The sequence below is a fragment of the Pseudophryne corroboree genome, chromosome 12 (assembly GCF_028390025.1).
Source record: "Pseudophryne corroboree isolate aPseCor3 chromosome 12, aPseCor3.hap2, whole genome shotgun sequence".
Classification (NCBI taxonomy): Eukaryota; Metazoa; Chordata; class Amphibia; order Anura; family Myobatrachidae; genus Pseudophryne; species Pseudophryne corroboree.
The window spans coordinates 92,304,743-92,319,335 of record NC_086455.1 but is presented as its reverse complement, the minus strand read 5'-3'; the positions used below and the strand labels follow the sequence as shown (position 1 = coordinate 92,319,335).

Here is a 14,593-nt window from a genome sequence, read left to right as displayed (position 1 = left end):
TTGCAATTTTGTGAATCCAATCAGAGAAACCAGCATGACCGCCAAATAATCTCCCAGCAACTTATTATCCTCTATTTTCACAGCCCAATTCAAGTACAATAGTGTGTGGATATGCAGGGGTTTTTTTTTTTTTTTTTTTTCATCTTGAAAGAATGTACTGGATATGGTAGCATACAAGATTTCTATTTTTGAAATGTGATTTTATTTGGACTATTGTGCTTATCCAGTTTTTTTTTTTTTTTTTTTTAAATATACCTTATAATTAGGGTGACTGAGGACAGTTTGGAAAACGAACAGTCCAGGTTTTAAGGATATCCATGTTTGTGCACAAATAGTATGATCAAATCGAGGTACTTAATAAGTAGCTTAAGCTTAAGCATGGTTATTTTTAAAACCTGGACTGTTAGGGTGCCTTGAGGGCAAGATGCAAGAAGAGTTGGTTCCATATATGCTTTAACCAGTGCTTTCTGCAGCAGGGTACATTGGTTTCCACAGGGAAACATCGGGGTGTAGAGCCGGGATCTTGATTCAGAGGCACCATCGGGCAAAGTTTTGACTGTCCCAGGATGCATTGGGCCTCCTCTATAACCCCGCCTCCAGTCACTGAGAGCTCAGTTTCGAGTGGTGACTGCAAGCAGCAGGTCACCTAACAGGCAGGCTACACTGAGTAGCCCTGATAAAAAGCAAAGAAGATTTCAAGGGCCGCAGCTGTTATGTCAGGGTGACATTCAGTGCTGCATCTCCGTCACCTCCCGAGCGGCTCAGTTCCCGGATACTTGCGGCTGAGACGCTCCGGCTTAGGCACATGGTCGCAGACGCTCTCCTGGTTCGCATGGCTGCTACGACGGGAGGAGGTAAGAGTCCCCAAAGCGGGACCTGCCACTAAATCGCGTTCCTGATCGCAGTCTAGGGAGACGGACTGCGCCGCTGGCGTGGACACTGTCACCGAGCAGGGACCCCACTATATCCGCCAGGGCATAGGAGTACAGGTCGGGTTTATTAACACCCCTTTTGGTACCGGCGGTGAGGTCCAACATAGGGGAGCCGGCACTTGACCTGTAGCCCCTCCCCCAGCCCAGGGCGCCATCTCCTTGCAGATTTTCTGCTCTGGAGCTGCGTCACACTCTCCCTCAGTTCCTGACCGATACGGTGGGTGCCATCTTCTGAGCATAGCTGCTGCTGGTCTCTCGGATTGCAGGGCAAGGTCTCCCCTGTAAAGCCGCTTGTACACAGCGCTGAGACTTTACAGACACTTGAGTATTCAACATGTCTTATTACAGACAGCGTTAGTTAAGAAAGAGTGTACCTGTTGCAGAATATATTGTTGTACGAGTATTCTGACATATACCTCTGGTCTAGGACCACGCTGGGAGATAATAAATATATATATATATATATATATATATATATATATATATATAAATAAATCCACATAAGTCTGCTGCAGTTTTATTGTGCCTATAACAATCTCTGCATTGCGTGTGCCTGTATTTGCTGTATGGTTTCACCCTCGTGTATCCCATCTAAAGTATCTATCACTATATTCTGTACCCGAAGGGACTAGGTGCGTCGGGGTCCTCTATTATAGTGTACACAGTTCTTATCGTTATACTGATATTTTACTGTGTTACAGTCACGTACAACCGGGAGTTAGTTCACAAGTTTGTGTACTCTTACGCATGTGTGTACTTTGTCCGCAGTTAGTGTACGCTGTCTGGCTTCATCGTACTATTAGCCTGATTGTTGTTTTATTACAATGTCTAACAATAAGTGCAGTAAAGCTGTGGCGGCTCCTGTAATGTGCAAGGTATGCTTCAGATTTTTACCTGAGGGGGAAGTATTGTGTGATAGTCTGTGTACTAAATGTCATGCACCTCCCAGTCAGCCTGCAGCTCCTGTGACAACCATGGAGCCACCCTGGACTATGTTTCCTACCCTCCTGGGGACTTTGGTGGACCGTTTAGCCCCCCTACGGGACCCACCCGATGCCACTGCCACCATAAAGTGTCCCTCTGGTAAATCCGCCTTGGGCTGAAAACTTATCTAACTAACTGCAGCAGTTAATTCAGTCTTTGGTTAGACAGAGAGATACTCCAGGTCACTCCCGTGTCCCTGGGACCCCTAAGCGGGCCGCTTCCTCCTCACAATCCACTAACCTCTCTGATGTTTCATCTGAAGAGGAGGGGGAGCACATCGTCCTGTCAGACACTGAATCCTGTGTTACTGATGAGGATTCTACCTCACAAGTCGATGTCCCTGCCCTAGTGGTTGCTATTAAGCTGGTCCTACAAATCTCTGAAGATGGGGATTCCACTACAGTGGCCAAGAAATCCAAGACTCAGTCACATACTAAAGAATTTATTCGCAGGCAGTGTACTCTGTCTGGCTTTTTCATACTCATATGCTCTAGTGTTGCTTTTACTGAAATGTCTAACAGAAAGGGCAGTAAATCTGGGGAGGCTCCCGCATCATGCAGGGCATGCACAAAGGATTTACTTGAGGGGGAAGTTTTACATGATGGATTGTGTAATGTGTGCCATACCTCTCCTAGTACGTCCACAGCTCCTGCAACCAATCAGGAGCCACCCTGGGCTAAGTTCTCAACTCTGTTGGGTACTCTGGTGGAACGCCTTACGCCTACTATGGGATCTATTATGGGCTATGCCAGTTTTGCACGGTTATCCCTTCGGATCCGTTAAAAGCGCAAGCTTTACAATTGGTTGCAAGTTCCCTCCTGGATACAGGAGTGGTGGTGGCGGTACCCCTGTCCCAGAGAGGCAAAGGATACTTTTCGATCCTGTTTCTAATTCCGAAACCCAATGGGTTTTTCCGGCCTATACTTAACCTCAAATCATTGAACAAGTTTGTGGGAGTATCCAAGTTTCGTATGGTAACAATGCGCTCAATTGTACTGGCCATGGAACCCGGAGACTATATGGTATCCCTGGATATACAGGATGTATACCTGCATATACCTATTGCCATGTTGTATCAGCAATATCTGCGGTTTTCAATTGGCAACATCTACTATCAGTTTCAGGCTCTGCCATTTGGACTGGCTACGTCCCCTCGGATCTTCACCAAGGTTATGGCGGCTCATCTCCGTCGCCAGGAAATCGGGATCCTGCCGTAAGTGGACGACTTGCTGATCCTCTCAAAACTCCCATGATGTCCTTCTCAGCCATCTACAACTGACAGTAAGCTTCCTACAAACCCACGGGTGGCTCATCAATTGGAAGAAGTCCCCGCTGGTTCCAGCTCAGCATGGTGCACCTGGGGGCACTGTGAGACACGCCCATTCAAACGGCTGTTTCTGTCTCCAGAGAAGGTCCTGAAGCTTTAGGACAGGATAAGATGCTTCTTTTGTCGGACCAGAACATCGATACACTTGACAATGCAAGTACTGGGTCTGATTGTGTCGGCATTTGACATGGTGGAGTACGCTCAATTTCATTCCCGCCCTCTGCAGAGGTTAATCCTTTCCAAATGGAACGGCCTACCTCATCAGATCAGGTCTCATATGATCACTTTGACTCTGGAGGTTCCTCAGTCGCTGACCTGTTGGCTTCAGGACCAGCAATTAAGCAGGGGCCGTCCCTTCTGGATCCCCGACTGGGTCCTTCTGACAACAGACACCAGCCTGAGGGGATGGGGCGCGATGTTGGAGCAATACTCTTTTCAGGGTCGGTGGACTAAGGAGGAATCACTCCTTCCGATGAACATTCTGGAGTTGCGGGCAGTGTTCAATGTTCATGGTCTCTTGCCTTGCCTCTAGTACAGAACAGGCCTGTTAAAGTACGGTCAGACAACGCCACCATGGTGGCTACATAAACCATCAAGGCGGCACTCGAAGCCGCATGGCGATGTTGGAAGTGTCAAAAATACTTCAATGGGTGGAACGCCATCTACCAGCAATATCGGCAGTGTTTATTCCTGGTGTCCTCAACTAGGAAGCAGACTACCTCAGTCGCGAGAACGTACACGCCGAAGAGTGGAGTCTTCATCCAGAAGTCTTTCAACTCCTAGTGGACAAGTGGGGTCTACCAGACTCTTGGCGTCATATATCTGCCTTATTAGTTTAGTTTCAGAGAAATATTGCCTCTATACCTGATGTTCATATGTTCATTCAGGGTTATTCTGGTTCAGCCTCCCCATGTCCCTCCTGTGGCTCTGTGGGATTTGTCTATTGTGCTGAATGCCCTGGTAGTCTCCATTTGAACCTCTTGAATCGGTGGACCTTAAATGGCTCACAGTAAAGGTCCTTTTCTTGCTGGCTATTGCTTCCGCAAAACGAGTGTCTGACTTGCGCGCTTTGTCCTGTCGTCCATACTTTCTTATATTCCACCGGGACTGGGCAGTTCTACGATCTCGTCCAGGTTATTTGCCTAAGGTGGTGTCATCTTATTTACCTTAACCAAGAGATTGTGGTTCCGGCCTTTAACTCTTCGGATTTGTCTCCCAAAGAACGTTCTTTGGATGTGGTTATGGCTCTTCGTATCTATGTGGAGAGGACTGACTCTTTTTCAGGAGGTCAGATGCCCTATTCTCTTACGTCCTAGATGATACTGGGGTTCCATTTAGTACCATGGGTATAGACGGGTCACTAGGAGCCATGGGCACTTTGAGAATTTGATAGTGTGTGCTGGCTCCTCCCTCTATGCCCCTACTACCAGACTCTGTTTAGAAAATGTGCACAGAGGAGCCGGTCACGCTTATGGAAGCTCCTGAAGAGTTTTCTGCATTTATTTTATGTTTGTTAATTTCAGGCAGGGCTGGTTCGCACCAGCCTGCCTGCTTCGTGGTACTTAGGGTGGGAACGGCCCAACCTCTTGAAGGGTTAATGGTCCCGTTGCCCGCTGACAGGACACTGATCTCCTGAGGGAACTATTCGCAAGCCCCACCACGGCGAGCGTACATTTCCGCAGCACACTGCCACCCCTAACAGCCAGAAGAAAAAAGAGTGGTGAGTACTAAGCCTGCGTCCTGACTAGCGGGTCGCCGGACATTATGGCGGCATGAGGGTACGGAGACGCACAGCTTCTAATTGGGGCGGATTGCGTGCGTCTCCAGACACAGTACACAGCTGCGTCTCAGTACACTGTACACCATAGGTCTGCAAACTCTGTCCTCATTACCCCACACAGTGCATGGTTTGCAGTTCTCACAGAATCACAAGTGAAATAATTAACTCTACCTGCAGACCTTTTAAAATGTGTCTGTGAGTAATTAATACACCTGTGCATCTGCTGCGTTACCTGCAAAACCTGCACTGTGTGGGGTAATGAGGACCGAGCTTGCAGACCTATGCTGTACACAGTACCCACACTGGCAAAAACAGTCTTAAATTGGTTTTCTCTCCATTTTAAGCAACAGATTACCTCAGCCAGTATAAAAAAACAGCGGGAAGACCGCGCCATTGAAGGGGCGGGGCTTCACTGTGAGAGGATCCAGCAGCTCACCAGCGCCATTTTCCCTCTGCAGTGGACACAGACGCTGACTGACAGGGACGCGCAGCTCCTCCAGTGTGAGTCAAGATTACCTCAGCGGTACCAGGGGGTCATAGCAGGGGGGGAGCGACTATTAGTGTACTAAGTCTCTTATCAGGGTACTTAGGCTTCGACCCAGTTAAGCTTGGCATTAGCGATAAAGGCGCGGTGGGGGCTGGCTCTAAATTACTCTGTGTCTCCCTGAAAGGCTCTTTGTGGGTTAATTGTGCTTAAACTTTTCTTGTGCGTGTGCTGTCACATTTATATTGTCAGGCAAAGAGTGTGTTTCTTGTACAGCGGAGTATTCCTCTTCACAAGGGTGCTTACTACTGGGTACTCAGGGCAGTGCACCTCCCCAGAATAGCGGGGCTGAACCAGAATGGTTTAATTCAAATATTTCTACAAAGCTATCCCACAGTGAGAAAGAGACGCAATACTTAAGACAGACTGTGGATGAATTGATGAATAGAGACTCAGTCCCCAAACTAGCGTCTCAATCCCCTCCCAATTGTCTGCAAAAACGTTCTCCGGCCCATATCCTGCAGTCATACTCTGACGGGTCAAACATGGAGGAGGGTGAGGTGGATTTGGAGGAGGGGATGCTACTCGGTCACAAGGAATAGAAGCTCTTCTAGAGGCTATCAGAGATGTTCTGCAAATTCCTGATAAGGTGTCAGAGGAGTGTGAGGAATCTTATTTTAATGTAAAAAAAAAATCATCAGTCACTTTACCTGCGTCAAAAGAATTGAATACCTTGTTTGAAGAACCGTGGGTTAATCCTGATAAGAAATTTCAAATCCCTAAAAGGTTGATATCATATTTTCCTTTTCCTCTGGAGGATACGAAAAAATGGAAAAATCCACTGCTAGTGGAAGCATCAGTCACTACGAGTCTAGGCCATCACGTAAAATTGTATTGCCTGTCCCTGGTGCAGCCTCCCTAAAATATATGTCTGATCGTAAAATTGTGACTACACCTAAATCATTGTACACAGCTGCTGGGGTGCTATTGCATGTGCGTTGATCACAAACCCCATTGCTAAATAGTCAGGTAACCTAATTTCGGGGTTAGATTCCTTGTCTAGGGGGGATGTTGTTTTACTCCTACAGCATATACAGGATTCTGCGAACTTTATGGTGGAAGCCATAAAAGAGATTGGTTTGCTTAATGCACGCACCACCGCAATGGCTGTGTCAGCACACAGGGGCTTGTGGCTACGCCAGTGGACGGCTGATGCGGACTCCAGGAAAGGTGTGGAAGGCCTCCCCATTCACAGGAGAGGCCTTGTGTGGAGACGAACTAGACAAATGGATCTCCAAAGCTACTGCTGGTAATACTACATATCTTCCTTCCACAGCTCCCCCAGCCAGGAAAGCTTATTCAGCTTCAAATTTACAGTCCTTTCAGACATCAAAGTTTAAGGGAAAGTCCAGAGGTGCTTCTACAGCCTCCAGAGGCTCAAGAGGTACTTCTACAGCCTCCAGAGGCTCAAGAGGGTAAACCCATGCAAACCAGCAACTGCAGATGTTCAGTAACAGAGCTCAGACACTGCTTCCTCAAAGCCTCCAGCATGACAGTCGACCGCGAGGCCTGGAGGTCTGTCAGGTGGGAGCCCGACTACAATTCTTCAGTCACATCTGGTCAAGTTTGTGCCGGGGTCCCTGGGTAATAGATCATATTTCCCAAGGCTACAGACTGGAATTCCAAGAGCTCCCACCTCACAGATTCTTTAAATCAGGCTTACCAGCTTCACAAGAGGCAAGTGTAACCTTACAGCAGGCCATCCAAAAACTGGTACAGACTCAAGTCATTGTTCCAGTTCCACCTCGTCTACACAACAAGGGGTACTATTCCAACTTGTTTGTAGTACCGAAACGGACGGTTCGGTACGTCCTATTCTGAACCTCAAGTCCCTGAGAGTGTTCAAGATGGAGTCTCTGAGAGCGGTGATCTCGGGTCTGGAGGAAGGGGAATTCCTTGTGTCTCTGGATATCAAGGATGCGTACCTTCACATTCCGATCTGGCTGCCTCACCAGGCTTATCTATGGTTTGCACTACAGGACTGTCACTACCAGTTCCAGGCACTGCCTTTTGGTCTCTCCACGGCACCGAAGGTGTTCACTAAAGTCATGGCAGAGATGATGTTTATACTCTGCAAGCAGGGAGTGAACATAATTCCGTACCTGGACAATCTCCTGATAAAGGAGCCATCCAGGGAGAGGTTGCTGGACAGTATTGGCCTCTCAACCAAACTTCTCCAGGATCACGGGTGGATTCTGAACCTTCCTAAATCTCACCTAGAGCCAACACTGAGGCTCCCATTCCTGGGAATAATACTGGACACGGAGTCGCAGAAAGTGTTCCTTTCATTGGAAAAGGCATTGGTCATCCAGCCGATGGTTCGGGATGTCTTGAAGCCAACCTGGATATCGGTGCATCTATGCATTCGCCTTCTGGGGAAAATGGTGGGCTCTTACCAGGTGGTTCAGTACGGAAGGTTTCATGCAAGACCCTTCCAGCTCGATCTGTTGGAGAAATGGTCCTGATCGCATCTTCACATGCACCAGAGGATTCGTCTGTCACCAAAAGCCAGGATCTCCCTTCAGTGGTGGATGCAGACCTCACTTCGCTGAGGTTCGGAATTCAGGACTGGATCCTGTTAATCACAGATGCAAGCCTCCGAGGTTGGGGAGCAGTCACCCAGGGGGTGCAGTTTCAAGGAAGATGGTAAAGTCAGGAAGTTGTCCTTCCAATCAACATTTTGGAACTCAGGGCCATATACAGTGCCCTTCTGCAGGCCTCTTACCTTCTTCAGGATCAGGCTATTCAAGTCGCTGTGGCATTGTCAGCGGTCTTCATTCCAGGAGTAGACAACTGGGAAGCAGACTTCCTCAGCAGACACGATCTGCACCCAGGGGAGTGGGGCCTGCACCCGGAAGTGTTCAGTTGCTTGACATGTCGGTGGGGACATCCACAAATCAACATGACAGCCTCTTGTCTCAACAAGAAGCTCAAGTGGTATTATTCCAGGTTGAGAGACCCACAGGTAGTGGCGGTAGATGCTCTGAAGGCTCCATGGGTCTATCAGATGGTGTACGTGTTTCCTCCATTTCCTCTGATCCCAAGAATTTTCAAAAGAATAAAAAGGGGAAAAGGTTCAAGCAATACTCAATGCTCCAGACTGGCCAAGAAGGGCTTAGTACCGCTGACCTTTTCGAGATGCTCCTCGAAGATCCATGGCCTCTACCTCTTCGCGAGGATCTTCTGCAACAGGGCCTGTTCGTCTATCAGGACTTACCGTGGCTACATTTGACGGCATGGAAGTTGAATGGCTGATTCTAGCCAGAAGAGGCATCCCTAACAAAGTTATCCCTACTATAATCCAAGCCAGGAAAGGGCTAACATCTATACATTACCAACATATTTGGGAGAAATTTGTCTTTTGGTGTGAGAGCAGAACTTATTTTACGGTGGAATTTCACCTGGGACGTTTCCTGCCTTTTCTGCAGGCAGGTGTAGATGTGGGCCTACGTCTGGGCTCCATAAAACTCCAGATTTCGGCCTTGTCCATTTTCTTTCAGAAACAATTGGCTTCTCTCCCTGAGGTCCAGGCGTTTTTGAAAGGTGTTCTGCGCATCCAACCTCTCTTTGTGCTTCCCACGGCACCTTGGGATCTCAATTTGGTGATGCACTCCCTTCAATCGGACTGGTTTGAACCATTACAGGAGGTGGACGTAAAATATCTTCCGTGGAAGACCGTCACACTGTTGACCTTGGCTTCAGCAAGACGTGTCTGAGCTGGAGGCTTTGTCTCACAAAAGCCCCTATTTAATTTTCCATGAGGACTGAGCTGATCTCAGAACTAGTCAACAATTTCTTCATAAGGTGGTGTCTGCATTTCACATCAACCAATCTTATGTGGTCCCAGTTGTCACCGACACCTCTGCTACTTCAAAGTCTTTGGATGTTGTGAGGGCTTTGAAGGTGTATGTGAAAAGAACAGCTCATCACAGAAGGACGGACTCGCTGTTCGTTCTATATGATCCCAATAGAATTGGGTGTCCTTCAAAGCAGACAATTGCACGCTGGATCAAGCTCATTATCCAGCATGCTTATTCCACGGCAGTTTTGCCGGTTCCGAAGTCTGTACAGGCCCACTCTACTAGGTCGGTGGGTTCTTCCTGGGCGGCTGCCCGGGGTGTCTCTGCTTTACAGCACTGCCAAGCAACTACTTGGTCTGGTTCGAACATGTTTGCTAAATTCTACAAATTCGATACTTTGGCCTCTGGGGACCTTCAGTTTGGTCAATCATTTCTGCAGGAACCTCAGTACTCTCCCACCTGGTTTGGCAGCTTTGGTACATCCCCATGGTACTAAATGGAACTCCAGTATCCTCTAGGACATAAAATAAAATAGGATTTTAATTACCTACCGGTAAATCCTTTTCTTGTAGTCTGTAGAGGATACTGGGCGCCCGCCCGGTGCTTCGTTCTTCCTGCACTGTTATTTGGTTAAGTATTGTTGGTTCAGCTGTTGCTGTTCCTGTTTAAAGTTGGGTTAGCATGGCTTTCCTCTGTGTGTGCTGGTTAGGAATCTCACCACTATCTATCCTTCTGTCAAAGTATGTCCGTCTTCTCGGGCACAGTTTTCTAGTCTGGTAGGACGGTTATAGAGGGAGGAGCCAGCCCACACTATCAAATTCTTAAAGTGCCCTTGGCTTCTAGTGCACCAGTCTATACCCGTGGTACTAAATGGAACCCCAGTATCCTCTACGGACTGCGAGAAAAGGATTTACCGGTAGGTAATTAAAATCCTATTTTTGTACTGTTTGTTTTGCACAAACGTGGCTGGCCTGCGAATAAGCAAACCTTAGCCAGATGGATTAGAATGGTGATTGCACAAGCCCAGAGCCGGCGCAAACCATTCAGCAAAGGGATGCAGTGCAGGGAGGCGCAGGAATGGAGAGGCGCTCTCCCTGCTCTGCATTCCTGTACTGAGCTGATGTCCCCCTGCTGCGGCTGTCACACTATGACAGGCAGCAGGGCCAGCAGCATGAAGCCTCCTCTCTCCCTCCCCTGTGTCAGTGCAGTGTGCTGACCTAAAAGGGGGTGGGGCTACACGGAAATGGGGGGCGGAGCTACACAGGACCAGGCTGAACAGGAGGATGTTCTGCTCCAGCTTCGGCCTGCCAGACTTCCTTAGGTAAGAGGATTGAAAGAGAGTGAGTGAAAGTGTGTGTGTGTGTGTGTGTGTTTGTGTGTGAAGGTGTATGTGTAATATATGTGTGACTGTGTATGTGTGTGACTGTGCGGCATATTGTGTGTAAGCGTCACTGCTACAGGGGGCCTTGCATGTGTAAGCGTCACTGGTAAAGGGGGCGTTGCGTGTTTGTAAGTGTCACTGCTACAGGGGGAGTTACGTGTGTAAGCATCACTGATGCAGGGTGGTGTTACATGTAGCGTCACTGGCAAAGGGGGCGTTGCGTGTGTAAGCGTCACCGCTACAGTGGGCATTACGTGTGTACACTGCGTTACATGTGTAAGCGTCACTAATACGGGGGGCTTTGCGTGTGTAAGCATCTCTACTATAGGGGGCTTTAGGTGTGTAAGCGTCACTGGTACAGGGGGAGTTACGCGTGTAAGCGTCACTGGTATAAGGGCGTTACATGTGTATGCGTCACTGGTACAGGGTGGCGTTACGTGTGTAGGCGTTACGTCATTGGTAAAGTGGGCGTTACATGTGTAAGCATCACTGGTACAGGGGGCGTTATGTCTGTAAGCGTCACTGGTACAGGGTAAGTTACATGTGTAAGCGTCACTGGTACCGGGGGCGTTACGTGTGTAAGCGGCACTACTACAGGGACCATTATGTGTATACTTGTCACTGCTTTGTAAAGTATGGGAGGGTGCAAATGTATAGTTTGCAGAAGGGCACCGAACACCTTAGCACCGGCCCTGCACAAGCCTATGCGCAGGCTGGTCTCCCAGCTCCTGCTGCAGTTGAAGCCCATTTTACTTGGTCGGTTGGACCTTCTTGGGCTTCCGCCGTGGCGTTTCCGTAGAACAATTGTGCAAGGCGGCTACATGGTCCTCAGTGAACACGTTCATTAGGTTCTATGCCTTTGATACTTCTGCCTCCCAGGATGCTTCCTTTGGACGCAGAGTTCTCTTACCTGCTAAGGCGCGTCCCCTCCCTTGAGGGAACTGCTTTAGGACATCTCTGATGTTTTCCCTGTGGAAACCAATGTACCCTGCTGCAGAAAAGAAGAGTTATGGTAGACTTACCATTATTAACTCTTTCTGCGAAGTATATTGGGTTCCACAGGGCACCCACCCTGACGCACCTAGCTTCTTTGGGTTGTATGGCATTAGCCGCTGGTACCCTCTGACGTGACATTGTGGTTCTAAGTGACTAAAATCTGCCTTCTCTTTTAACTGCTCCTGCATTGGACTGGTTAATGAAATTGAGCTCTCAGTGCCTGGAGGCGGGTTATAGAGGAGGCCCCAATGCATCCAGGGACAGTCAAAGCTTTGCCTGATGGTGCCTCTGGATCAAGATCCTGCTCTACACCCCAATGTTTCCCTGTGGAACCCAATGTACTTCGTAGAAAGAGAGTTAACAATGGTAAGTCTACCATAACGCTCCTTTTTTTTTTTCTCCACAGTATCTGCAAACATGTAACAATTTCCTCATCGCCATACAATAGTATCTTTTAGATGTAATTAAAAAAATAAGGCACTTTTTGTGGCTTATGTTTTTTAACCTATCGGCAGGGATTACCTGAATGTATGTGTGGTAACCTGCAGCGTTTGGTATGGCTGCACATGGGAATCTTGATCTGTTTACAAGATCTCACACATTCGCAGAGGAGCCAACCCGGAGGTAAGGCACAGCGCATCAGCACTAGGCTGATGTGCTGTGGGCCTGGCGGGTTTAACGGAGTGGGGGGTATTCTCTCCCCTACTCTGGTGGCTGAAATATTAACACAGCTCTGCGCTATTGCTTCCTGCTTCACCTCAATAAGAAGTGTAGCAGGAAGAGCTATAGCGGCATGATGAGTCCCGCTATAGTACATCTGTCCCCAAATTTGGAAACCACTGACCTAATCCATTAAAAGCCACATACATATGATATACTAAGTAAAGAAATTTTAGTATTTTAGATGTTTTTTGTATATATTATGGACAGTAATGCCTGACAGCTTGATTTAACTTGGATTTGTGATGGTTTTGCAGAAGAAATTGCGCCACCTTCAACTCTTCTAGTACATAGATTAATAATGATGTTTATCGAAAGAAAGGGAAGCCTTCACAAGACCTATAAAACTCAAAACAATCTGCCTCAGGTAAGGATTTCTTTGTTGGCTTGCTTGTGGGGGGTTTTTTTGGTTGACCATTCAGTATAGAAAGCCATAAATACATAAAAGTATATACATTTTGATTTATGTTGGCAAGCAAATGCATTGGCTCATTGCTTACAAATTGTAATGAAAATCGCTCTTTCTGTTTTACAGTTACTTTTTGATGTGTCCCTGGTGGTGAGCAGATGTAAATTACTTGGAGAAGAGATTCAATATCTAACTAAATGGGGTGCAAAATATAATCTAATGCAGACACAAATACAGAGCAATGAGTGAGTAATACTAATGAAATATTTATATGGTTACCGTGTCTCACTTCTGTGTTCAAATGACAGACTGAGCATATTAGAGCACACTGTTGTAAATAGTGTTCTTTTTATCACAACTTTTACTTGCATTCTTTCAAAAATATTTCCTATGGGAGAAAACTGGAACCATGCTTTCTAAAGGTCCATAGGAATCTTATAGAAGTCTGATATATAACCTAAATCCTTCCCATCTAGGTCTAGCCTGCTGGAAATCTAAGGGGCAGGGCACTTTGGCACATTAAACATCATAACTTTACTTTTCACCTGTTCCTCACTTATTTTTATCCTGTAATTCTTCATCCATTCCCAGCCTGACATACGGGCTGTTTAGGCACCGCCCACTGCAAAGCATGTGCGCTCGTTTTCTTTTGTGCTTTTCAGCCATCTTTGTTTTTGTTTTGTTTTTTGTTTTTTACTGCTTTGTTTTATTTAACTGGAAAACCTGTGATACTTTTGCATACTTCTAATTCTTTTCTTTTGTATATTCTTTCTAGAGTGAGGCTACTGTTTTCCAGCTTGGCAGCTATTGTAAAGTTTGAGCTGATAGTACATCTTTCAGAATCTTACCCAACAGCCCCTTTGCCATTTACATTAGTTAATCGTATTGGAAATATTGAGTAAGTATAACTAAATGTTTTTGCAAGCACTTGGTAAACTGTTCCATTCTTTGTGGCATGCTTACTGGGTTATACTTGTACTAGTATAAAGCTGTTTGTATACTTGGCCTCAAATAATTTGTCACTAACATGAAATTTTCATTACTTTCCAGCCAGAGCAGAGTGACTGCCGTTATGTCAAAGGTACCTGTGGGTCTTTGGCACCTGAAGAGGGCAGTGAAATCAATACATGAAAATCTCCTTGTATAGTAAATTATAAATGTTTTGAGGCTACTGAATGTCTGTTATGTTGAATGATAAAAGGGGTATGCTTACCTGAAATGTATTTTAAATTAGTATTTCTTTGTTGCCTTACAGCCTATTCAAGATTGTATTTCTTGTGACTAAGTGGTTGAGTGGTGATTGAACTCATCCATCAAGCTGCATCAGACTGTTCTATTCTCTAGTTTTCTAGGGTGAATTAATTTTGATGCTTACAATTTCTATAGTCAGGTCGAGGGCTGCCGAGGATTTAACCCGCACAAGATGCACCACATGAATTTTTAAATGCCTTTGTCCTTTTTATGAGCAATAAACACTGCTTAAAATGGTCGGTTTAAGTATCTAGTTTATTTCAAATTCAATATTGCTAATGCTGTGCAGACCACTTTTGTTTGATTTAGATACAACTAATACAGCTATTCTCTGACCATACCTTTGCAGCAGTAGCCAGGTAACTGCAGGTGGCTCTTTTTATTGCTATTTTTTATCTTTTCTTTTTCTTTTCAGCTCCAGTATTGCATTTCCAGCAGTCTGTTTTTCAATGTTTATATACAGTATGTT

General features: G+C 46.5%; 1 protein-coding gene across 4 annotated transcripts in view; it reads left to right on the top strand.

Moving 5' to 3' along the window:
• KNL1 (kinetochore scaffold 1) overlaps positions 1-14,360 on the top strand; it is a 431,776-nt gene extending 417,416 nt beyond the window's left edge. For all 4 annotated transcript variants that reach the window (XM_063947793.1, XM_063947791.1, XM_063947792.1 and 1 more), the window contains 4 exons: positions 12,722-12,831; positions 13,000-13,118; positions 13,649-13,771; positions 13,924-14,360. In XM_063947793.1, the coding sequence (XP_063803863.1) occupies positions 12,722-12,831; positions 13,000-13,118; positions 13,649-13,771; positions 13,924-14,020 (449 nt within the window). In that variant the 3' untranslated portion in view covers positions 14,021-14,360. The remainder of the gene's footprint in view (positions 1-12,721; positions 12,832-12,999; positions 13,119-13,648; positions 13,772-13,923) is intronic.
• Positions 14,361-14,593: the final 233 nt, after the last annotated feature.